Below are 26,720 nucleotides of genomic sequence, written 5' to 3' on the forward strand. Positions count from 1 at the left end.
AATTTGTATTTCTGAGAAAACAAATTAAAGTGAAAGAGATTAACATTGAACCAAACAGGGCTCCACAAACACAATGTTAACAGGTCAGTGTCTGTCTATTGTTTTGTCCTATCAGGCTTAAAGTGGATTCACCGGGTGAATCAGTGAGAGAGCGCGTGCTGTACCCCACATCACCAAATTAAATTTACCCCTTTTACCCCTCCCAAAACACACATACGCACCGACTTCATAATGTATTTGGATCACTAATTCACAAACGCACACATGTTCTGCAATCCCATAATCCCACTCCAGATTGGGAACACCTTTAAGATACAATGTGATTATGATTAGGGATTATGATCAAATTATGACAGAGTGACAGATTAGACAGGGTAGTGTGTGTGTGTCGGGGAGGTGTGGTGCTGTCAAGGCGGACATTTTTGATAAAGTGTGTGCTATTACGCGTCTTATGTTCTATCACATAGATACTGTTAGATTGTAGATGCTCATAATAAACATGGCCAGGATTTTAAATACTGAGGTCGGCCTATGTGAAAGTAATCCCTGTGAGCCAAAAGCTCATGCTTTAGCCTGCTCTGAGTGCTCAGTCTGACAATGCTTTGTAGTCTCTGAGCCACAGACTTTGAACTGTTGAAGGAAAATGGAGAGAACCCATGCCGACATGGGGTGAACATACAAACTCCACACAGAAAAAGCCAAACCCAGAACCTTCTTGCTGTGAGACAATAGTGCCTACTTTTACCCGTATAACTAAAGTAGTCGCGTCTGTACTTGATAGACGTCAGAGGTCAAATTTCACAACAGCAGCATTGAGCTACCAGTAATTTAGCATCTTGCCTAAAGACTTAAGCTTCATGTTGAGTTATGGACGTTAAGCACGGAAGCAGAAGTCTTGGTACAAAAGTTAATAACCAACCATCCTGATACCTATTATCAGGGTTTGTTGAGCCAGCAATTGCAAAGAAAACCTGGCTATGCCTCACTTGCTTTGTAGTACCAACCCTACTGAAAGAAACTGAATCTGAAGGAAATGTGACGCCAAACAAGCTTTGATGTTTGAAAACAGGCAACAGGTTTCTTAATGCCTGAGTCGCGTCTGTTTATAAAGTGAAAGTGTGCTCCAAACATCAACAGATTACACATATACTGACAGTCTGCACAAGGCCACACACAAGTACACAGCATTAAAAAAAATTCTCACTTCCAGCTGGTTAAAAATCCATCAAACAGCATTACATCCTTCAAATCCTGGATTCTCTCCATTAGCTTTGTATGCCTTATACAACTGAGTTTTAGAATTTGCTGCTTGGTTTTAAAGCACATTAAAGACAGGTCCCAAGCTAGGACTAAGACTGACTTCATATGAGCCAGTTCAGGAGGGTGTACTGCAAAGCAAGTTCACTAGGGAAAGAAAAAGAATGTATACATTTAAAGAAAGCTCTTAAAACATGTGGTTATCCCGAAGTAGACCTTGATCAAATCAGGGAAGATGCACAGGAAAGAAGGCGAGACACCGACTAGGGAGAAAAATAACTCGGGAGAATTTTCACTTCAGACCCAGCCACACACTCGGACAAAACCTGGTTCATCCCAAGGACCAAACTCCCAAACACAAGCTAAAGTGCTCAGACTTCTACACTGGAGAAACCAAAAGCCAAACAGCTACTCCACAAATGCACAGCACAACATAGAAGAGCCACCTCGACAGGACGAGGCTCGTCTGTACATCAGCATCTAAAGGACAAAGGTCACTCTTACGAGGATGCCAATGTTCACGTTTTGGACAGAGAGGACAGAGGGTTTGAAAGAGGAGTGAAAGAAGAGAAAGTGAAAGAAACGATCATCTTTGAACAGCGGGGGTGGCTTATGACACTGTTTGCTAGCTAACAATGCAGTTTTAAGATCCCGTCCCAGGCGCCTCAACCCCCATTCACATCTTGTGTCAGGTGATCTCAATGGGTCACATAATAGGGTGATGCAATGGCTTCACCCGAAACCTCTGCTGATAAGGACCCATGCCTTTTATCACACCTTGGCTCATGTGGTGAGTCACATGATCAATAGTGGGTCAACAACCCTCTAAAGGGATAATTCCCACTCGGCTTAAATACCTGGGATTCTCCACCGTTTGGTACTGAAGAAGCTTTTTGGATGAGAGGTGAAACATCTTCGAGAAACTTAAAGACGTTCAGTTGCTTTCTTTCCAAGTTCCTTAGTATTATCATAGGTGGTACGATGATGCTCCCACAGTCCAAGGACATAGATATTTGGTTAATTGGTGCTTCTTAATTGGTTGTAGTTGTGAATGGTTTTCTGTCTCTCTGCATTAGCCTTGAAAGTCTGGGACCTATCCAGTGCTGCAAAGTAATGATGCTTTGTGCGCTTTCTGTGCAGCTGATTGTGTCTAATGTGACAATAGCACCTTAAAGCTCTGAAACTTTAAACTGCATGCATTTAAACATTAAAGATTACCCATAGCCTAATAAAGGAGAGGTGGAAATCGCTTCAGTTTGTCACCAGATCAAAGCAGAATTCATTTCACTGATAGTTATTGTTGGTGATAAGTAGGTTACAAATGCAACAGATCAGTTGTCTAATGTTTGTTCTAGCAGCTGCAAATCCAGAAGTGGAAAAGAGACAAGACAAGATTAGGACTGAGTATACAAACATTTATACTGAAGACATACAAATTCCATCGGCAATGACGCAGTTTGCTGTGTTCTAACTTTTCCGTGGCGTTATAAAAAGGTTGTATAATCTACAGTATGCACAGTTGTGGTCAGAGGTTTACATACACTCATCATGGGCATGCATGTCATAGCAATTTTAACAATTTCTTTGAACTGCTCTTTTCCCAAGGATTGCACATCTTTAATGACTTTAAAAACAAGAACTGAGTGCACAAGTCGAGATTTTCTCTAATCCACACATGGTCTAAAATATCCCCACGGGCTCAAATATATACATGCGCTCACCTTTTCAGTATGACTACAACTGGTAGTTTCTTTTTGCCAGCATAAAAAAGATCAGTTGGACAGTGGTCATTAGAATGACCAACCCTCAGAACAATTCAAAAGTCCAAAGGAGCTCAGTGAAGATCTAAAGAGAACTGTGACATATTGGGAAGGTCACTTTAACAAGGTGTGGATGAAAACCCAAACTGTCATGGTTGGGTTGTACAGGAACCAGTGAGGCTCAAATCTGCAAAAAAATGGAAACTGCAGAAACACCAGTGTCACCATCCACAGTGAAGTGAGTGTTACATCATCATGGACCGAGTGCCAATCTGCTTCAAAATCAGCACCCTCAACCTCGACTGAAATTTGGAGCTGTCCTCATGGACAAAGCAAATGCCTTCTGGAGAAAAGTTTCACAATTTGAGTAATAAAGATTGAGCTATTTGTCCACAGTGATAGAAAGCATGTTTGGAGGATAAAGTGAGGCGTTCAGACTTAAGAACATTGCACCAACTGTCAAGCATGGTCGTGGTAATATCATGCTCTGGGGCTGCTTTCCTGATTGTGGTACTGTTACATGGCAAAGAGGATGGAATGATGAAGGACTACCTTCAACCAAAATATGTCTGGTTGAAGTGCAGCTTGCTAAGAGACATTTAACCAAATGTTAGTTTAGATATGTACTTTTTTTAAAGTAGTTACAGATTTATGCTATGTAAGCGTTCCACGCTACCCCCCCCCCCCCCGAAAAGTTCAAAGAAATCCTTAAAAGTCCAAAAGTACCAAGACATTCATTCCTATACTGAGTGTATATGAACACTTAAAACATTCTGTAAATAACTTTAGGCTTAATTTGCCTAATTCAATGATCAAATCCATTTTAAACACTTTTTATATGCCGTCTTTTTATTGTTATTTAAAAGGACAACAGCATTTTGTGCAATGCTTTCTTTAGCTTCCCCATTTCTCTAATTTTACAGTTTTAAGCACAAATGTCCAGCTCTGACAAATTCAGCATTTTCTGTCAAACCACTTCCTACATACTAGTTTTACTCTGGCGGTACACAAATGTTATTTCTACACACAACTCAAGACTCAAAGTGATGTGACTTCAGTTAGTGATTCACGCAGCCACCACAGGATCCTTGGCAGGTATTTTATTTCATATATAGACGCTTTCTGTAATCAAATGTGAGTGCAATCAAACAACAGCAATACAAACATTACCAATGCAGTCTGAGAACCAAGAACAGGGTTAAAACAGGGAGTTCACTCACTCTACACAGCGAGCAGCTAGTAACCTCATGGACAACATCCAAAACAAAGGAGAAAAAAAACAAGGACAGTCTGCTGTCATGTGCACCTCCAACCGTCATGGTGGGGAGGAAGACTGAGGAGACTACTGAACTGCCTCCACCCCTTCTCCCCAATCCAAACCATCAACCGCGACGCCATGAGTCCAACTTGCCCGTGGCTCTTCAGTGATAACCTCCCATTTCCCCATCATGATTATCATTGTCATCAACCTAACAAAAACAAGAAAAATAAAATCCAAATCATCTCTGCTTTTCAAACCTCAGGAGCCTATCAGTGTCCAGAGGTCCCTCAGGTTTAGTCCATCTCAACCAATGGCTGTCCATCCAGGTCGATTAGAAAAACCACGTAGCTGTACATGTAGAACCAAAGTCCTCATGCAGTGCCCTGCAAAGGTGGCACATCACATACGTGCACAGGTGGAAGTGGGGAGGGGGTGTGTGTGTGTGGGGGGGGGGTTATGGTTTAGAGTGTCTGTGTGAGATAGAGGGAGTGTGTGTGTGTGTCTGTGTCTTTTAAGAGGGAAGAAGCAAATGTGTTAGGTGTTTATCAGACCTAGGAGCACAAAAAAAAGTCCAGGAGACGAAGAATTACATACAAAGTCTTTATCCACCATTTGTCTCCTCTTGGCCCTCCTCGAAACACTCTCACACACAAACACTCTCGCATACACACAAACGAACACGCACCACACACACACACGATAGGTCCTCATGTCATTGTGAAGTCAGGCATCAACATTCAAGAAAAGAAAAGAAAAACAAAAACACCTCAATGGTAAAAATCATCTCTACCATCACAATGCTTCAGTTCATAAAATATTTTTTTCAGAGAAGTGATTCAGGTTTTTCCTCCAGGTTTAAAGCAGTATGCGTGTGTGTAGTAGTTGTCTTCGTCATCGTCTTTGTCCCACTGCTGCAAACACACACACACACACACACACAGACACACACGCGCGCGCACACACACACACACACACACACACACACACAACCAACATACGCACACTCACGCGCTCCAGCACACACGTGTCCTCTTTTAGTGGAGAAAGACATGGCGCAATGGAGAGACACTCCTCCTCCTTCCCGAGTGGACACACGGATCACCAGGAGGAGACGGGGTTTCTTGCCGCAGCTACCAAGGGTCATCCAGGTCACCGGCACTCTGGGTGAGGAAAGAAAAGGAAGAGAGGCGTGCCAGAGTTGTTATTGTCAAGTCTATCATTGTATGTAGTAATTAAACTGCTCCAGAAGCCTTAAATAATGGCAAACCTTTAAACCTCACTGCCCCCCTCCCCTCCCCCCCCTTTTTTAATATATTCAAATTGAATGGCTAATGGTGGAAAGCCGTTATATTCCCCTGCACAACCAGAACCTCTGATGACTCACCTTGCGGAGAATCACGAGGCCAGCTGTCAGACTGAAAAACAGGGGAGGAATGGAGAGAATGGAGTCCCTATAGTCTACATGGCTTCCTCTCGCTCCTCGCTCAGTTTGAGTTTTCAAACCTGAGAGCTGCTTTTGTTTTAAAGGAGACGACTCTTTAAAATGTCTTCAAGCAGCCGAGACGAGGTCAAGGCTCGAGCTAACAGCAGACAGAGGAGAGCAAGGAAGCTTCAGCAGTTTCCGAATACTTCACAGCCTACACAGACACATACACAACACAATAAACGGAGTAAAGGTCTACTAAAAGTGTCAGGGAACAGTCCTGTATCAAATGTCACTATGTTGCATTGGGATTGGAATGCTTAATCATGAAAAACAATAACTTCTGAATGGAAAAATGTGAATTTTGAACCCCTGATCTGCAAGATGACTGATTTGGTACAGGGCCTAAACGAAAAATAGAAAAAAATAAACCCCAAGACATAAATACATACAGTTAGTTTACAGTGAGACACACTTGACACAAATCATTGCATTATACCTCAAATCCTTTTTATTTCTCATTTGCAGAACTAACCTGTTCCACACAACCACATAGAAATCATAGAAATACAGCTCATACATACAGGCGCGAGCACGCGCACACACACACGCACCTACGCCGTTTAGCATTACCTCCCCTTTGATAGTTAAGTGCTTTAGATATTGAAAAGGTAAGTGCAGCGCATGCATTACCAGAATACAGGGCTTGTACAGACTCACAATAACCTCCATCTACCTGAATAAGAATAAACCCTGCAGGTCAAGCAGTCAGTTTCAATATATCTTTTACATCGAGGTAAGTGTTTAAGATTGACTCAATCTGTACAGGCAATGGCACAACCTGTGAGGAATATAATATGCTGCAATGTGGGGGTTTTTAAACAAAAGCTACAAAGGACTCTTGGAAAACCTTGATTATTAATGATACCTTGAACTGATTACAGACAGAGAGCCATCGCACATGAAACATATCAACTGTAGTCCGAGTGTACTTCACCACAGATGAACAGTATGACATCAGCCGTCCCACCGATATGTATACGTATCACTTTTGTAAGGTAAGATCGAGAAGGCAGGAATACTTGTGGTCGCCATCCCACATGGTGTGCTACCTTTAGACTGACAGAACTGATGTAATCAAAGCAGAGGAGTCCCAATGTCACCCATGTCCTAATCTTATCAGCAGTTACCAGTTTTTACAGTTTGCCTTTCACTGATCGATGCAGTGAAAAGCAGCTTTGGAAAAACTGCCAACAATAGGTTTGCAACATAGACTGTAAACAAAAGATAGCCACCATTATCTCGCCCGTTGGTTAGTGAGTTTTTACTGTTTTTGTATTCAAACTGGATTACAGAAGCGAGAAGGTAGACCCACCCTAAAGGATACACCGGTTTATCCACATTTTTGACCTGAATTGGGTCCAAAATTTACAAAATGAGCATAATTTTGTATTACATATGACTTGAAACTACAAATTGAGACCATAAAGCCTCCACAGAGTCATATAGCAATAAGTAGGAGTGCATTTTTAAATGTATAGAACAGGAGTCGCTCTCCCCTGCTGGGAATTAGAAGGAATCCAGGTTTATGGCACTTCTACATACTTTACTTTTTAGACCCGGAACTACGTTCATCTTTTATATACAGTCTATGGTTCCACAGGTTATACTAATTAACGCTAACGTTCTGTTAGTAAGGCCCACATTTCCAGTTTCAAATACTAGTACTAGTGTACTACTAGTGCTAAGCTGTGAACACGCCATCCAATCAAACAGCTGTTAGTACAAATGTAGGTCGCATCATACAATGTAGTGCTTAGCATTTTAAGATAATGTGGCTATGCGTGTGTTGCTGTAAAAACATAACAAAACAAACAAAAACAAAAACACCTCAGTGCATGACTAAACATTTTTAGGGAGAACTATAATTGCCGCTCTGGCACCAAAATTTTATCCTCTTAATAACTTTGCTTTCTACTGTTCAAAGAGCCTGAGTCTGAACATTTACACCCCCACCGCACTCTACCCCACCAACAACAGTATAAAGTGATTTATTATTTTTTATGTAATCATGTGGAAGCTGCAAAGACTTAATTTGCATCCAGACTGGTTTGAACAACCTACCATCGCTGAGCAGCTGATGGACTGTGTAACTATCAAGTATCGCAAGCAATCAGAAACACACATTTCAGTAGTGATTACTGGGCTCTTGCTCGGTCACTCAAACTCATGCAGACACACACACATAAACACACATACAAAAACACAAGAAGAGTGTGTTCTGAGTCTGTAGATGGAGTAGGCCTGGAGACAGTGCAAAAGGTTGCACAGCTGCAGTTCAGAATGTCTCCTCGTGTTTTCTTTGTCAGTTCCTCCACTGTATGAAGGTGTGGGGGTGAGGCTTAAGGGTGGGGTTGAGGGTGGGGTCAGCCAGAAGCAAATACTGATAAATGTAAGCCATAGAGTGCAATGTTCACTTTGGCTTCACTAGCCACTTTTGCTTGTTATATTTTTATTTTGTTTACCATGAAAATTAGTTAATAAATCTGCTTCTGTGATCAAGTTTAAGTTTGGGAATCCAAGCCAAAGTGGTCAGAAGAAACAAAAAAGGAAGAAAAATCAAAGAGTCCACATCTAAGGTATATAGATATATATATGTATGTCTCAGATACAGAACTTGAATGGACAGAAAAGCCCTTTTTGTTGTTCCTAATGAATTATTCAAATACAAAGCTGGACGTGGCCATTCAAGTTCTGCGATGAAGGACAGAGGAGGAGAGGTCATAGCACATCTCACTAGAGCTCTGGGATAGGATGGATGAGAGGGTGGTTGGGTATACAGGCAGGTGGTCAGTCAGAGGAGGGATCAGACTTTGGGATGGGCTCGTCTTGGCTGGCCTCCAGCTCTGCAATGGCGGGTGAGGGCGGGGGCGAAGGGGGAGAGGGAGGGGAGGCGGGTTCGTCCTGGTTGTCACAGTCGTCGGTCGTCCTCCTTCTCTCCCCTGCTCTCTCAACAGCACTCTCCCCCCGCAGATGGTAGGTAGCCAGGGACTCCTCCAACACCGAGCGGTACTGCCCCCGGTGGTGCATGCGGAACTGCCGAAGAGCCTCCAGCAGATGAGCTGCCGTGCTGCCACCTCCCTCCTCACTCTCCTCCTCCTCCTCCTCTCCCCCCGCACAGGCCTGAGGTGACACGCCAGGGTCAGACTCTGCAGGCACGCTCCATTGTCAAACACACACCAGCACACATATATATATTTATATATACACACGCGCACACACACATATCACCTTACAATCAGCGGCACATCACACACACAGACATCTACCACACAACAGCATCACAGCATCAAGAGACATACTTCCACCAGACGGACAGGCCCATGCAAACGCTACCTCTGACCCTCTGACCAACAGTCCTTTGTGAGATTTGCTGTGTAGTGTAACGAGGGGAGGGGGAATTCATCAGTACCCACAAGCCCAAAGAAAAGAGCCTGCAACGCTAGACTCCACTGACATTAATACAACAAATACACCCATGCATTTATGCACACACTTCTTCACATTCACCCTGGTGGGCCGTTCAAGACCTGACACTGATCTCGTCTTCAGAATGAAGATGTTTGTAAAAACGCCTGCAGCCTTCCTTAAAAGATGCTGGATGTGGGATTCTCTGCTCTAACATCATATCCATTTCCTGCAGTATAAACAGAGTGCTGAAGTTTAAAACTCATGTCTTTTTCCAGTTGCTGTTATATTATTTGCAGCTGTAAATACTTCATACCATTTATTTTTATTTATCTCTTAATAGTGACGGTGCGGTGTTACATATCGTAAACTACCCTTAAAAAAAATCAGCCCAGTTGTATGATTTAATTTGATTGTGTGCAATAACATTAAAACATTTATTTATAGAAGGTGCTAAGAAAAAATCTGTGACTCTGCCCTTAAAAACAAACAAACAAACAAAACAAAAAACTTTTGTGCTATCCCGATTAGATGGCCTTGTGGAAGTCCCTATCTGACCAAATCATTGTGGATAAAGGTGCAAAATGAGCCAAAATTAAAAAATGACAACTTAAATCTGAGGTGGGTTTTAATTTTTTAAAGAACATTTGGATCATATCCCATATAAATGTGTTTGAATAGACAAATCAATATTTTTGAGCAGAATCATGATGCCAGGGGAGTGTTAACATCTAATTCAACTTAATTTACATAATCTTTGGCTTGAGATTTCTTAGACAAACACAGCGAGCACAATGCAGCATGGGTACTTTAATTATTGGGTAATTAAAGCACAGATGATCCTGACATTGTTTTCGTAAGCCGTGTGCATACCCGTTCTATGTAACAGAAGAATAATATCTCTAATCTTATTTTTTATTTACATTGATTTCCACATAGTCAAAAAAACATGAGACAGAAAACAGTAAGAAAGCCTAAGGCTTCTCTGGGATCGATACGGCTGTTGGGAGGATTTCTGCAAAATTTACACACAGATTTGAATTATATTTTTAGAAGATGTGAGGCTGGGCCTAGCTTAAAATTAGAATTTTGGATTTCGATCTATGAATTTTTTGCAGGGATTTTTTAACATTGTGAGAAAGATCAAAAACTGGACATTTCAGGCAGTATGTTCACAAATAAATATCCGATTGAAGACCTTATCTTGAATTTTAGGAAAGTATCAAAACCAAATCTGGGTTCAAATATCTTTCTAGATCTAATCACTGGTGCTTTGCAGAAGTATGGCTTCCCGATGAGGTGAATAAAACTTTTTTTAAATGTCCTCCAAGCATTTGTTTAAGTGCACACACTGAGTATATGAAACAGAGGAACGAGAATCCACCTTAAATAAGCTGTGACTACCGAGTATATCAGTAACACGAAGTAAATATTTAATGTAACAAATAAAGCTAGCATGTTCTTTTGAATGATTTTCTGCTGCTAGGTTTCCAAACACACACAAAAAACCCCATGCATTTTTCAAGCATTAACTATATGAAGTCAATGGTTTAAAGCATATGCGCTTGCTGCTTAGAGGTTCAATAGGTTTATCGAGGTCTTATTATACATCCCGTTTTGATGATAAATGTGAAATAGAAACAGACGCTTGGAGCTTCAGTGCTTTTCAACGTGGAATGCAGTCAACTGAGGCTCCCTGAACCTGTCAAGGTTATTCCGTTTATTCTATCCTCCGCCCTCTTTCACACTTATATCACATTCATTTTCTCTCGCTCTCACACATACATACAGCGGCACACAGAAAGAGTGTCCTTGTCTGGGCTGGTGTTTGTTTATGAGGTTATGTTGAGGCAGGGTGAAAGGCTGAAGAGGTGAAGGGCGGGGAAGAGTTCAGAGAGAGGTTAACTCACCCCTTCTTCTTCTCTGTGAGGGTTCAGCCTGTTGTACACAGCCTCGATCACACTCCGCCTGCAAACACACAAACAACACATAGTTTCCTGCTTAGAGGAGACAAACAGCACCGACATAATGCAGCTTCTGTTCGCTCTCAGTAAATGTATATTGATTGAGGACTTAATGGAGCTAAAAGCAACTTTGTCAATTTTAGAGAATTCACCATTCATGCATATGACACTCTGTAATCTCTTCATTCATGTGTGCAGTCAGTTAATGTTGTGTTTTCTGCATGTGTTGGCTTTTTAAACAGCATGTTTATCCCAAGTTGTTGTGGAAGCAACTAAAGGATGCAGACACTTGCGTTTCTCAGTGTTTTATCGCCATCGAATCTTGAAAGGCTTTTCTTGTATAACTGGATAAATCCCAAACATAAACAATATATACATTTTTGAATTTGATGAAAAAAATCAAAACTTTTCACATCTTTAATCAACCCAGACTATTTTAACTTGTGGGTCATTATATACATCTAACGCTCTCCTAGTAAGACATGTTGCTAAAAACACATCAAACAGATTGACTGCTTATAAACCCAAAGGGCCAGATTTACAAGATGGGGCAAATTAGCATGAGATGGGAGAGGAAAGTTCTGCAAGTGTTCTACTAACAAGGTGCTAGTTCATAAGCAAAGATGCAGCCATGACTAACACCATCCATCGACAGCACAAATTAGCGGGTCAGAAATGAGCAGGCGTGATGAGGGAGTGCGTATTCAACCTACTAAAGTAACACAATGTAAGAACAGGTTTTATCTCTGTGTTTAACGACACAAATCGAGCGTCACTTTAGACCAATGAGCAGTTAAATAAGAATTGTTGCGTTTTTGACGTAAAGGTGGAGTCTTCAGTTACAAATTGTTGGGAATTTTGCGTGGATAAATGGCATCTTTGAATATATAAGGTGGCGTAGGGGACTGATTCTGTGAAGCGCTGCATTATAAAAACTACTGGCACCTATGGTATATACTTGAAAATCCTAGGGGACTGACCTCTAACCTTGAGGTCTAGGTTACCGGGAATTTAACTTGTCTGAGATTTTTTGTAGCTGCACCTATGGGATGAATTAAAAATCATCCCATACAACATTTTCAGACAACCTGACCTCTGGCTTGACGTTGACGTCACTGAGATTCGAACTCAAAGAGAGATTTTTAATGGTAATAATTTGAAAATGTTACGCTCCTCATTCCCAAGTTATTGCATTCACAAGCTTAGGTGTTCATTCGGCCTGTCGAGGCGACGACACTACCACTGTCATGAGCCATTTTGGCTGAAGGGTAAAAACTATTCCACCTTCTAAACCTGAAATGTGTTTAACATTAACCAGTAGGATGTGCAAAATAAGAATACAAAACCTTACTTTCTGTCAGAGATGTCTGACCCCTGTGTTAATAAAGTTTCTGTTACTGTGCCATGTATATAAAAACTTGTTTTTTACCTGTATGATGTGTGATGGTGCAGGTAATCGAATGTATCATTTTAACTTAAATTTAAGAGCACTTTAATAGCTATATTTAATAGCTGTATTTTGACAGACATTTTAAGCTGCATGTATTAGCTATATACTAGAGAGAAGGTAAAAAAGCAGTCACAAGACTCCTCACAAGTTCTGTGAACAGATCTCTGTTAAATTCAGTTAAATGTGGTTAGATTTTGATTTTACATCAACAATAACAGTAATCACAAAATACCAGAAATATGGTGAGATCAGATCTAACCATGGCACTCCAAAGCACAACCCTTTACTTGCCCTTCATAACGGCGATAAGAAATGTGCTATGCAAACAAAGCTGTTTTTTGTGACTTGTGAGTGAAGGATTCAGCTTCTAGTTCATTGCACAGTGTTAACATTCTGGCGATAAATTTCTATGGAATGAATCTATTCAAATTTTCAAGCCTCATAATAATAACTATATACAAGTTTTAAGTGTAGAAAGAGTAGATTTTGTTGTATATTTACTTGCTGGCCAGGCCTCCACCAGGAGGAAGGTTGGGGATGTTCTCTGAGGCAATGCTCCTTAGGACAGATACCAGGTCAGGGACTCCAGCCTCTCCACAGTTTCCCATAAGCTCTACAGACAAATAGAAAGATATCAAGAGCTATAATACAGAAAGTTATACACCATTTTTGGAATTTAACCACCACCTTTCTCTACAAAGGCTGAGAATTCACCCATAGTAAATCAGATAAACCCCTGCTTGCCTTCTGCTGCGGCACTCAGTAGAAGACTTCAAATATTTGTAATACCTAAAAAAGACTCATTATGTCGAAGTTATATAGACAGCACCTAAGCACTGTATGTGGCCTTGTGTGTTTCACTTAACCTTTAGAAACAAGCTCAACTATAACTAAACACTTCACAAAAACCAACCACAAGTTTCAACCGCAACATATCAGACGTGACAGTTTAAATACTTGGTGTATTTGCATAACAAGAAAGATGCTGACAGATAAATAGCAATGTTTCTTTTTTTAACCACAGTATAAAGACTGTGCTGTTGAACACAATAATAAATACAGTACATATTCTAAATTGTGTTATTATGTTTATGTTAGAGAAAGTTGTTTTACTGAGCTTGCAAACTTAGCAAATCGTTTTTTAATTAAGTGCATAACCTTGAACTTTAATTAGAAATGGGGGGGGGACTGAATTAGCATACTAAACTTTTCACAGCCTGGTGGTGAGTGAATGTTGGCTTTTATTGAAAGATAAAAGTAAAGAAAAGGGGTGTACTTAAAGGCAAAATAAGAATTATTGCAAACCCAAAATCATACAGTCATAGTTTGCAGGTTTGTTTGTGTGTGTTCAGAATGCTGACCCTCAACACGGGTTTCCAAGTATTTATCCAATTCCTCTTCCTTCTTCACAGCCTCCTCTGAGATCTTGGGAGCCGCAGAGAAACACACCAGCACCACACTCATATTGTCCCTGCTCCCCTGGAGAGGGAAAGGTTGGAGAGAGAGAATGAAGAATGTGTTTCTTTAGCTGGAGGGCCAGTGTAAAACACTATATTAATTGGCATTTATAGGACACACACAGTTCCTTGGCCTTTAACCAAATGGGTAGCCACCTTGTCATTACCTTGTAAAACTCCAATTGGTCACAGTAACGTTCTGTAAGTGTACAGTGTCACATACATCACAAAAAGCCGCTGCAGTGGAGGAAATTTATAGCAGCGTGTGGCTCGTACAGCAAGGTAAAAATAACCAAGGTGCTGTGCACTCACTGGTTCTTGGAGTACCCAAGACACAAAATAAGTGATGCACAGAGTGTAACAGTCTAATAGATTCTGCTAAAGCTATTGGATAATGAGAGAATTTAAAGCACCAGTGCATTATTCATCACACTGTCTTTCACTGTGAGACATAAAGCATTTTAAATATTTAGATGTGTATTATTTTTGTTACACTCAGCTGCAGTTGTCCATCTTTTACTTTAATATGCTATATTTGGTCATTTTACATGGCATTAGATTTCTATTACGAAAAGTGGCAGCTGTTTCCCACAAATACACTTCACTTAGGCGAGGTGCCCAGGCATGTGAACTGCTGCCCAAGTGTTTCTGACAACTCATTTAGCACTTTAAAAAAAAAATCCATCAGGGGCATGACACCATCCATATACTACTGGACAATTGTTCTCTCATATTTGAAAGTTTAGTCAGTGCTAACCTAGACCTGGTCTTCTGTTTCCCAATCAATTAGAAGTTTTTATAATCCCTTATCAGATAGTCTGAGTCTAAGATTGCAGGATGAGATTCCAACAGTAGTCTTTTTTCTGCTCTGGAGATCCAGCATAAACCGGACGGCCACTTTAACTGGAGCCTACAGCTAGTGGAAACTCCTTCATGTGCTGCTACACAGAGCTCACTGAGTCTTCAGAGTTAAACAAGGACAACCAGCTGCAATTGGAGTCAGTCTTCATTTTTCAAACAGTATTGTTTAAGGTGCGTGTCTCTCTGACACCATCAGAAATAGCTTTTGGATTTACTCTAATAACCAGATCTGGTCTGACATGTGGTATACTAGAGTAAATAGTCTTCAAATACTTTCCCACCAGAGCAAATCAGCCTTCTAAACAGATTATTACCTACACATTCACCAAGCTATTGTTGGTTTGCATGCAACAAGTAATCTTTCAGTCATTTGTAACTGTGATACAGCTCAGCCCCATGGAAATACATTAAAGTACAATTTTGCATTTAAAATCATAATCCTATCAGTAAAACTAGTCAAAACAACTCTGTTTCTGCACACTTTCACCTTAAATGTACACTGTATATGAGAAACAACTTACCTTATGCAAGCAGGTGTCCACCACTGAGTTACAGACCTTCTCAAGGTCGTCACACACCAGAAGTCGTGAGTGGACAAACTCACACAGCTCCTCGTTGGACATGACATCCCAGATCCCATCGCACGCCAGGACTATAAACTCGTCTCCTTCGGCTACCCGCTCCAACACACATACCTCAGGCTCGGGGCTCACCAGCTGCTCCGTGGGGCCCTTACCATCCACACATTTGTAGTCGTAGTCCCCCAGGGCCCGGGACACAGCCAGGGAACCGTTTACCCTCTGGATCATGACTGAGCCGCCAGCATTCTGGATGCGCTCCTTTTCACGTGGGTTGCAGGGCTTGTGGTCTTGGGTGGAGAAGCCCACCTTGCTGTCTCGACTAAGCACAGCCCGTGAGTCACCACAGTTAATGAAGTAGAGGTGGGTCGGGCTGAGCAACACGCATACTGCCGTTGATCCGCTGCGGTCCAGGCCCTGCCGCAGGTCTGAGAAGCTGCGCATATACTCGTCAATGTTCAGGAAGCCAGAGCGGATGCCATCTTTCACGCCTTCCACGGAGCTGGGTCCTGAAGCAAATTCAGCCCCTCCTGACAAGATGTGCTCCAGCAGGTGACCAGAACAGTAGTTGGCCACCCGGGAGCCAGCGTGACCATCGTAGACAGCAAAGAAAGACCAGTCGGTGAGTCCATGGGGAAGGCCCACCACAGCTGTGTGGGCGTCCTCCATTTCCACCCTCCAGCCTTGCATGGAGCTCAGGCCGTAACGCAGCCCATTGCCCTCACCGTGGGCACTATGTTTCTCCGTCTTCGGCTTGTCCAGGAATGCACCCATTGCTGCCTATAGCTAGAGAGTGGAAGAGAAGAAGGCAACTCAGTAAACATTGCACTATAAACAGCAAAGACAAAGAAAATAGTATCTCTTGCACAAAGTCAGTAACTTTGACCACACCATAAACACCAACTTTGTAAGTTTTTGAGTTAGACCTATAGCCAGTGCTCCCACACAGACTTTCCTATAGGCAACCACCAAGGTATGTTAGTCCAAGTAATTCTATCATGTTTCTGTATAGTGAACACTCCACTCATCCTTTCAGTTTTCTGTTTCCCTAATGACAAACTGACCAGGCAACTATTGTGGTAGTTCTCAATATCATTGAATGTCTTCTCCGTAATGTCTATTGATTGGATAGACTATTTCATTTTCATTTGGCTGTTTAGCGGATCATCTACCTCAATCTCACGAGGTAGCTTGGATAAAATGAGATGGTTACATCAGCAAGGGCGCTATAAGACCTTATCCAAATCAACATGTGAACCAAAATAACTTTATACCTGCCCAGATGGAGGCAGATGATCAACTGTGGTGAACACTATAGCAAGAAGCCAAAAGAAGAATAAGACGATGAATTTTTGTTATAATAATAATGGATTGAATTTATATAGCGCTTTTCAAGGCACCCAAAGCACTTTACAATGCCACTATTCATTCACTCTCGCATTCACACACTGGTGGAGGCAAGCTACGGTTGTAGCCACAGCTGCCCTGGGGCAGACTGACAGAAGCGAGGCTGCCATATCGCGCCATCGGCCCCTCTGGCCAACAGCAGTAGGCGGCAGGGTAAAGTGTCTTGCCCAAGGACACAACGACCAGGACAGAATTATATAAATTATATAAATTATATATAAAATTATAGATAATTTAAGAATGCGTTGGCACACACGTGTGCACCCTGTGAAAATAATTATTTGGACAGAGGCAACTTTTTACTAATTTTGGTTCTGTGCACTACCTCTGCTTAAACAAAACAACTCAGATGCAGTCGAAGTGCAGACTTTCAGTTTTAGGGCTGAGGGCTGAATAGGGCTGAACACAAAGATTGCATACAAATGTGATGAACAAAGCATATTTAACACAATCCATTTACTTCAGGGGCCCAAAAGTAATTGGACAAATGAAATAGCTGAAAATAAAACATTAATTTCTAATACTTGGTTAAAAACCATTTGCTGGCCATGCTCACTCACGGACATCATCAGATGCTGGGTTTCCTCCTTTTAATGCTGTGCCAGGCCTGCTTGTTTGTGGGCCTTTCTGTCTAAAGTTTAATCTTCAACAAGTGAAATGCATGCTCAACTGGGTTAAGATCAGGTGACCGACTTGGCCATTCAAGAATATTCTACTTCTTTGCTTTAATAAACTCCATGCATGTAGCTAGATTTGAGCAGACAGCATGTCTCTGAAGACCTCAGAGTTCAATCGGCTGCTGCTGTACTGTCTGTACATCATCAATAAACATTAGTGTCCCAGTGCCACTGGCGGCCATGCACGCTCAAGCCATCACACTGCCCCTGCTGTGTTGTACAGATATTATTAGTATTGTTCACTTGGCTGGCTGTTGTGAAGGCATTTCTCTTTACCATGGAAATGATTCTGCAATCATCCACCACTGTTGTTTTCCATGGACATCAAAGTCTCTGTGTTGCTGAGTTCACCAGTGCTTTCTTTCTATCTCAGGATGTACCAACTGTAGATTTTCCCACTCATACTATTGTAACAGTTTCTCAGATTTTTTTTTTCCTTCAGCTTTTGTATGGAGAGCTCCGTTGACTCCCTGTTCACAGCAAAATCTTCCAAATGTGAGCACACACCTCAAATCAACTCTGCTTAATTGATAATGACATAACAACGGAATTGCCCACACCTGCCCATAAAATAGCCTTTTTGGCTACGTCCACACTAGCCCGGATAGATTTGAAAACGGCGTTTTTGTCTGAAAACGCTCTGCGTCCACATTGAAACAGCCGAAAACGCTTATGTTCCAGTACTGCGCATGCGTGAAACGCATGAAGATTCGGCCCACCTCGTTTCTGTCTGCCATTTATTTACTTGAAACATCGCGGCAAAATGTCAAGGAAAAACACAGAGTTTTTTAAATGGACTAACAATGAGGTGAAGTTGTTGTTGCGAGTAACACAAACGCACAAAGTTGCAAAAGCGAGTGAGAATTAAAGAATTTGAAGAAAAGCTATCTGAAGCATGTACAAGCTGATATTAATCTTTAATAGGGCTGTCAAAATTGAGAGCAAACAAAACAACTGCTGTATAATGCCCTCCGCTATCTTAGTTTAATTGGTCCCATGACTGCATCACATGACTAACATGCGTCATCGTTTTCAAAAGTCTCTGTTTTCGCTGTCCACACTGCGACGCGAAAGCACCGTGTTCAAATGTATTCGTTTTCGAGAACGTTCTGAAAACGCTGCGTTTTCCTTCAGGGAAAACACCGTCTCAGTGTGGATGGGAGGCCAAAATGGAGAGAAAATTATGCGTTTTCGTTAGTGTGGACGTAACCTGAGTCAATTGTCCAATTACCTTTGGTCCATTTAAAAAGAGGGTGGCACATGTTAAGGAACTGAAACTAAACCCATAATCCAATTTGAATGTAGATATCCTACACTCAAATGAAAGCTAGGAGTCTACACATTATGTCCATGTACATAACTGGAACATGTTTCAGTAAACAGGTAAAGGAAAAAAAAACTTGAGTCAGTGTTCAAAGATATATGGAACTAACTGTAATCCAGTTGTGTGGGAAACCCTCTGCACTGATAAACTCATTAAGTTGATGCATGTTATCATATATGAATAACTGCACATACTGACCAAAAAACTATATATTGAAGGTCTTCACGTCAGTTCCAAATTCTAAACTTGAACTCCCATGTTGTAAAATGTAATAATCCAGAATTATTCAGACTATGCTTAGAAAACAGCAATACTGAAATAAACAATTAATGACTGCATTTATAAATCTTATTGTACACATTTGATAAAAAGCCATTTTCAGTTCACAGATCACAACTTTGGCAGTTCTATAACAGAACACAACATTCTAAAGTGCATAATAATGTGCTTTGTACTATAAATCTCTCTAAATCACCGGTTTTTGATGTCAGTAGTTCAGTAGGTTGCTTCATACCGTGAGTACTGAAAGCTTTTAATTACTCAATGGAGGGTGAGAGCCAGAGATCCTGACAAGACAAAGATAGCTGAGGAGGAACCACAGAGTCGAGGATTACACTGTGGAAGCTTCACCCAGCACACAGAACCTCTTTCACTCTGAACACACAGTAACTAATACCATTAGTTAACTTGTTGTTGGGAAGTGGAGAGGCATTACTGAATCAGCAGGGCATAGATTCTCTGCTGCCAAGAGCTGAATTAAATCTCACTTTGAGTCGTGTTTGGTCTTTTCCTCAACATAAACCTTGTTCACTTAAAAAGAACCGCAGAACCTCTTTGTCCATGAGTTAATCACAATCAGCCTTTTAATTATTAAAGCCAGTGGCGTCAGGCGGGCAGACGTCATTAGTTCTTAACATTTCAAGGCCCTGTGTATCCACGATTTCTTGGATGCCAAGAGTGGGAAGACGTTTATGTCATCAGGAGGGATTTTACTGCAGTGGAAAGTTAGCAAGTATGCTATGTTATGATGCAACAAATGCAGAGAAACTGTAGGACTGCTCATTAGAAAGCAATTTACTAGGAATGTACAAGCTTTTGTCATCTCTGTACCTTGCCAAGGACATTGTGTGTTGCTTTTGCAACAGCTGAGTCAGGCTCAACTTATCTGATGGAAAACCCTATACTGTTAGCACACCAGCTGTGAAAACAGCAGATTCATTTTAAGTCTATACTTTGCTAATCTATCTTTTACTAGTTTACTACCTATAAAGGTAAATGACAGAGCATGAGAGAAACCATGCTATGTCACTACAAAAGGTCAGCAGTTATTTGAGGTTTGCTACATTACAGTACTTCAATCTTAATCGCAATTTAATGGCAAAGAATGATTAAGTGAGTTGGAAATAATGGGAAAGCTGCATTATAATGTTGTGCTGAAGACATGTCCTTCAAAGATTTTACTGCACTTAGAGTAGGGCTGCAACCCTTCTGAAACTAAGATCCAAATCACCAGACAAACAGCTGTTTGTCCCTAGTTAAATGTCCATGTTCACGAAGAAGTCATCAGACCTAACTCTGGTAACTCTTGCTGACTGTTGAAAAAATAAGCATGACCCAAAAGACAGTTGTGAAGAGTTAATACACCCCATAAATAAATCTCCAGTAATGTAGTGAAATGTCAACATAACTGTTCACTGTTTGTGTGTGGAAAGGTCAAATAAGTACACACACTTACACCCTTACCTAAAGGGCAAACAGAAGGGAAAAAAAAACTTGCATAACTGCAAATGACAGCAATACCCAAGAGAGACTCTCACATTAAGCTGAAAGTGCAAATAAAGTTGTTAAATAAACACTATTTTTGTTCTTCTGTCCATTTACTAAACAATATTTAGTTAAAGCCTTCAACATTTAATAATGATCCCCATGTCTTCATCATAACTCGGAATAAAGCCAATTAACTACTGACGCAGCACTCAGTACTGGCCAAAGGCCGAATCCAAGGTAAACGCATTGCTATTGAGACTAAACAAGCTGGATATGTTTTGACCTCTAATGTTGAAATTAGGAACGTTTCTAGCAACTAATTTACAAATTACTTAAAGCAGACAAGGAAACAATAGCTGACTAGTCTAAAAATAAGAACATACTCAAAAATCATCAGATTGGTGAACTGTCCAGGGTGTACCCTGCCTCTCACCCTATGGTAGCTGGGATACCAATATGAAAATTGGTGCTTAAGCATCAGCCCTTTAAAGTCTGACTTTTTAAGCAGTCTGACCTGGCACTTATCTTAATATTATATATATTATTTTGGCTAGAGCATGATACCCACTACAGTCTCCAAAACCTTCCTTTTACTTTTCTCTGGTATTTTCTCTTCGCATGAATCAATTCAGACCTAAATGTGAGCAACTGCTACAGTATGGGGCGATTCACAAAACGCATGGTTGGTGTTACACTCACGAGATCTCGAAATCAATGAAAAGCTATAAAAATCAAAAGAGCCTTGACTGCATATTGACTTTTCACTGGGTGTTACTTCCCACATGAGTTCACACACTCGCACACACACACAAAGACACACAGCGTGACGGCCATGTGCCCAAAAAAGGTTGGTAAGTGCAAGGAATGACTACAGCTGATTTCACGTATGTGTGTGTGTGCGTTTGTGTCTGCTCTGCGCATGCGTGCAGTGTCATAGTCTATGTGCGAGAAAAAGATACTCTATAAATACGCCAGGATGGTTTAGATTTCATGACTAGGGTGAGGAGTTGAACCATGCCATTGACATTTTTTAAACTGCTTTCTTGCTACGTGATTATGACAACTAGATTTTCTAAATTAAGCTCATGTTTTCCACTCTTGTGTAGCCTGTATTTTAATGTACTGTATGTTAAGAAAAAGCACTTAGACGTGCTATGAGAAAGGGACAAACGTGTTATGTTCACCCACAGTGATTCTCTCTAAAAATAAAACAAACACACTGCTATTGCCTAGCAACCACCCACCCTGCAGTGCAAACATCCAGCCTAGGCTTCATTCAGCGACATCCCCCTCTCTATGTCTTTCTCTGTCTAAAAGAAACACACACACACTCTCAGCTGCTTGGTAGGGAGAAGAGAGAGGAGTTGCATCATCCATCCATTAAAGCAGTTGCAGCAGCCAGCCCTGAAAGGAGACATGCAGACTGCAAGAACACATGCAGATATGATGAGGTATCTCTGGCTGATAATGGCTGTTAATAAACTGCTGGCAAAAAACACGTACACAGAGAAGAGAAAAGCTGGGAAATATCTGGACTATGACATCAAACTGAAACTAGGAACTCTCAACTACTTAACCCCCCCTTAAAACTGCTATCGCCCATACAGTAACCACAGGTCGAAACAGTCACCCCCGATGCTGAAACACACGCCTGCCAAAAACCACTGGCTTTGAAAAGGGAAGTGGAAGGTCGGGGATTACATAATGCTGCAGAGAGTCCAAATGCTGCGCTCAGAGCAGAGCCACATTCATACGAAACAGCTATTCTGTTCAATAATAGTAGCTCACAGGTTTCACCATATATACACTATAACTCACTGGTTTTCGCCTAATCTGACTGATTTATATAAATGTGTGTGAAGGTTGGTTACAACTTTCCATGTTAATAAGAAGAAGATTTAAGACATTTCATTCGCTCCAGGAACTTCTAGACCTTTACACTGCTTCCCGTCTATAAAAGGTTTACCTTGGCTCAAAACCAGTCTTTTGGGAGTGACTGTCAAGGCTAAGAAACCTGTGTTACCTGACCTAACAGAAGTCTATGCATTTTAGACTTGAATAACTTAAACCCCACTTCAAAAATGGCTCTTTAAAATCACAGTCCTATTTTATTCTTTTTATTTTATAAGGAAAAACTCAGTATTTCCAATATCCAATTTTTGTTGAGTAATACAAATTGACATGTGCTCCTGCCTTGATAAATAACAGCGTCTTTATAGAGAGCACAATAAGGGATTACTTTTAAGATGGTTAAAGAGGACACAGCCAGTTAGTCAGTTGCCTGGTGATTACCAATAGCCCAGGCCTTGGGGCTTTATACTGCTTTATAAAACATAAGCTTGCTTCATTGACAAGTTTTTCCAAGGTACTGTTTATAAACTTTCTTGACATTTACAAAATATAACAAACCATTATATTTAACCTCTGTGAAGAGCAAAGCCACAGAACAAAGTTGCTGCCTAGCAAACAAACAGGACACAGACTGAAGGAGGCAGCGAGCAGTCTTTTCCAAATATACACTTGCCACTCAGGTATACTGATGGCCACCCAAGTATATTTTTATTTTATTTTATTTACACAATGGCCTTAAAACTGATATCGTTTTGAAAGTTCAATCTTTCCACTGACAGTTCTTAAAGTATAGCATTTCCTTACTGCCAGGTAGGTCAGTTTGCTGTTGTGGCAGTCTTCTGTATCATTTAGCTGTCTTGAATCTCTGACTTCAACTCCACCATCTTAATTGCTGTGAGCACTCACTCTAGCCAGAACCTAGTGCAGGTGATGACGTGATGCTGCTATGCTGAAGTTGATGAGTAGAACAGGAACAATCATTACCTGCTGTGAGGTCCAAGATGGTGGAGTTGAAGTCTCTTTGCTGGATACTTAACAAGCTGATTGTCATATTTGCATTTCTTCCTCATTTATTTAAATTAGCATGTGTAAGCCTCAGTTTGCATGTATTCACATGCACAAGCTTCAGCACAAATGCAATAGTACCACTAAGAGAGACTAAATACAAGCTAGCGCATTATCTTAACATTACTATTATTTACTAACATCAACTTCGAAAAAACAAACATACATTTAAATGATTGGTATTCCCACAAATAACTCCCCCCGGTTTTTTCTTGGTGCCTGTACTATTATACAAGTTCAGCATACTCTGAATACCTTTTCCTTATCTGAGTTCACTTACAGCCCCACCAAGCTGTCACACAAAAGTTACTCACTTCATAATTTAACGCACAGTTTCACATGAAAGAGCCAATGCTGGGAGTATACAGGTTCTGGCAGCAAAGGAAGAACAGTAAGATAGATAATGTCGTCTGTGTGATAAAAAAAAAAACACTATAGGTTCTAATAAAGTCTATCCAAACCCTGGAATCAAAGCAGTGAAAAGTACCAACAGTAAAAGTTTACAGAATTATCACTGTCATGGTTCTAATGTGAAGATGTAACTATTATTATAAATTTTCTTTTAGTTTTTAAATCCATCTATAAATTTTTAAGTTCATACAAACTTACTAAAAGTTCAGAATAAGTCCAGTTGCTTTCTTTTCCAAACTCCTTAGACTACCACGGCCTTGATGACTGAGAACCAACACAGACTTTGATCAGGGGTGTCAAACCTAAGGGACAGGGGCCAGAATTACCCCAACAGAGACTCCAATCTGGCCCATTGGATGGTTTAGGATAATGTGAAGGACGACATTAATTTTGGACTTTTAACTGCATTTTTAGTTTGTTGGACAACTTGTACAGCAAGACCTTCTCCATGGCCATTTATACTCAAAAGAAATTAAGTAACAGATTTCTGTATTTTACTTCTTACAACTTAAGCCCAAAAGTCATGCTGACAGATTTCCTTCATGTACTACAGTACTGTTTACAGTACAACACTGTTGAATTTGCGCTCTTTTTTAATATTAAGAGATCTCATTGATTAAATATGTTGTTACATTTATCATTTAACATCTCCAACACCAATGTTTTGTTATCATATGCAATACAGTTTTAACTATAGTTGTTCAGCTGCAATCCTGGTGGTGTTAAACAGTGTGAGATTAAACAAAGAACAAATAAAAAATTTAAATTTATATCAAGGTTTTAGCTATTGATGTTAAGGCTCAGAACAAGAAAATTGTTTTCAAACTGCTAGCATGTAGAAGGCAAAAAAATAAAAAGTCATAATGAATCTATTTCATATGGATGCTCAGTTAGAAAAAGAAAAAGAAAATATCTGCCAACTGAGGTCCACGGGATCTTCCAGGAATAGTGACACTATTTTCCAAAAAAGTCAGCAGGCGGTGATTTCCTGCATGCTGACCTCTCATCTCTGGTGTAAATTGCTTCAAAGCAGGTTCATTCTGCAACATAAGATGGGTGGTAACAAGCGAACCAACCCAACCTCTAATTCTGCTTCACCGTTCTCAATTCAATTCAATTCAATTCAATTTTATTTATATAGCGCCAAATCACAACAAAAGTCGCCTCAAGGCGCTTCATAGATACAGAGAAAAACCCAACAATCATATGACCCCCTATGAGCAAGCACTTTGGCGACAGTGGGAAGGAAAAACTCCCTTTTAACAGGAAGAAACCTCCGGCAGAACCAGGCTCAGGGAGGGGCGGCCATCTGCTGCGACCGGTTGGGGTGAGAGAAGGAAGACAGGATAAAAGACATGCTGTGGAAGAGAGACAGAGGTTAATAACAGATATGATTCAATGCAGAGAGGTCTGTTAATACATAGTGAGTGAGAAAGGTGACTGGAAAGGAAAAACTCAATGCATCTTGGGAATCCCCCGGCAGCCTACGTCTATTGCAGCATAACTAAGGGAGGATTCAGGGTCACCTGGTCCAGCCCTAACTATATGCTTTAGCAAAAAGGAAAGTTTTAAGCCTAATCTTAAAAGTAGAGATAGTTTCTGTCTCCCGAATCCAAACTGGAAGCTGGTTCCACAGAAGAGGGGCCTGAAAACTGAAGGCTCTGCCTCCCATTCTACTTTTAAATACTCTAGGAACAACAAGTAGGCCTGCAGAGCGAGAGCGAAGTGCTCTAATAGGGTGATATGGTACTACAAGGTCATTAAGATAAGATGGGGCCTGATTATTTAAGACCTTCTATGTGAGGAGCAGGATTTTGAATTCAATTCTGGATTTAACAGGAAGCCAATGAAGGGAAGCCAAAACAGGAGAAATATGCTCTCTCCTTCTAGTCCCTGTCAGTACTCTTGCTGCAGCATTTTGGATTAGCTGAAGGCTTTTCAGTGAGTTTTTTGGACATCCTGATAATAATGAATTACAGTAGTCCAGCCTGGAAGTAATAAATGCATGAACTAGTTTTTCAGCGTCACTCTGAGACAGGATATTTCTAATTTTAGAGATGTTGCGCAAATGGAAGAAAGCAGTCTTACATATTTGTTTAATATGTGCGTTGAAGGACATGTCCTGGTCAAAAATGACTCCAAGGTTCCTCACAGCGTTACTGGAGGCCAAGGTAATGCCATCCAGAGTATGAATCTGGTTAGATACCATATTTCTAAGATTTTCAGGGCCGAGTACAATAACCTCAGTTTTATCTGAATTAAGAAGCAGAAAGTTAGCGGCCATCCAGGTCTTTATGTCTTTAAGACATTCCTGCAGTTTAACTAATTGGTGTGTGTTATCTGGCTTCATGGACAGATAGAGCTGGGTGTCATCTGCATAGCAGTGAAAATGTATGCTATGTCTTCTAATGATGCTGCCTAAGGGAAGCATGTATAATGTAAACAGAATTGGTCCTAGCACTGAACCCTGTGGAACTCCATAATTAACCTCAGTGTGTGAAGAGGACTCTCCATTTACATGCACAAATTGGAGTCTATTAGATAGATATGATACAAACCACTGCAGTGCAGTACCTGTAATACCTACAGCATGTTCTAATCGCTCTAATAGGATATTATGGTCGACAGTATCGAACGCTGCACTGAGGTCTAGCAGGACAAGCACAGAGATGAGTCCACTGTCAGAGGCCATAAGAAGATCATTTGTAACCTTCACTAAAGCTGTTTCTGTGCTGTGAT

The 26,720-nt window shown here is 40.8% G+C and overlaps 1 protein-coding gene across 2 annotated transcripts in view; it reads right to left on the bottom strand.

Moving 5' to 3' along the window:
• Window positions 1–4,102: 4,102 nt before the first annotated feature.
• The window catches only part of ppm1bb (protein phosphatase, Mg2+/Mn2+ dependent, 1Bb), a 33,092-nt gene continuing 10,474 nt past the window's right edge, over window positions 4,103–26,720 (bottom strand). Inside the window, exons 2-6 of one of the 2 annotated variants that reach the window (XM_084937403.1) lie at window positions 15,423–16,265; window positions 13,945–14,062; window positions 13,085–13,196; window positions 11,080–11,137; window positions 4,103–5,438 (exon numbers count right to left, since the gene is read on the bottom strand). In XM_084937403.1, the coding sequence (XP_084793529.1) occupies window positions 5,409–5,438; window positions 11,080–11,137; window positions 13,085–13,196; window positions 13,945–14,062; window positions 15,423–16,253 (1,149 nt within the window). In that variant the 5' untranslated portion in view covers window positions 16,254–16,265 and the 3' untranslated portion in view covers window positions 4,103–5,408. Of the gene's footprint in view, window positions 5,439–6,189; window positions 8,885–11,079; window positions 11,138–13,084; window positions 13,197–13,944; window positions 14,063–15,422; window positions 16,266–26,720 lie in introns of those variants that run through there. The other variant, XM_084937402.1, reaches the window with a different exon arrangement.

This window comes from Perissodus microlepis, chromosome 8, assembly GCF_051167445.1.
Source record: "Perissodus microlepis isolate ML-2025 ecotype Zambia chromosome 8, ASM5116744v1, whole genome shotgun sequence".
Classification (NCBI taxonomy): domain Eukaryota; kingdom Metazoa; phylum Chordata; class Actinopteri; order Cichliformes; family Cichlidae; genus Perissodus; species Perissodus microlepis.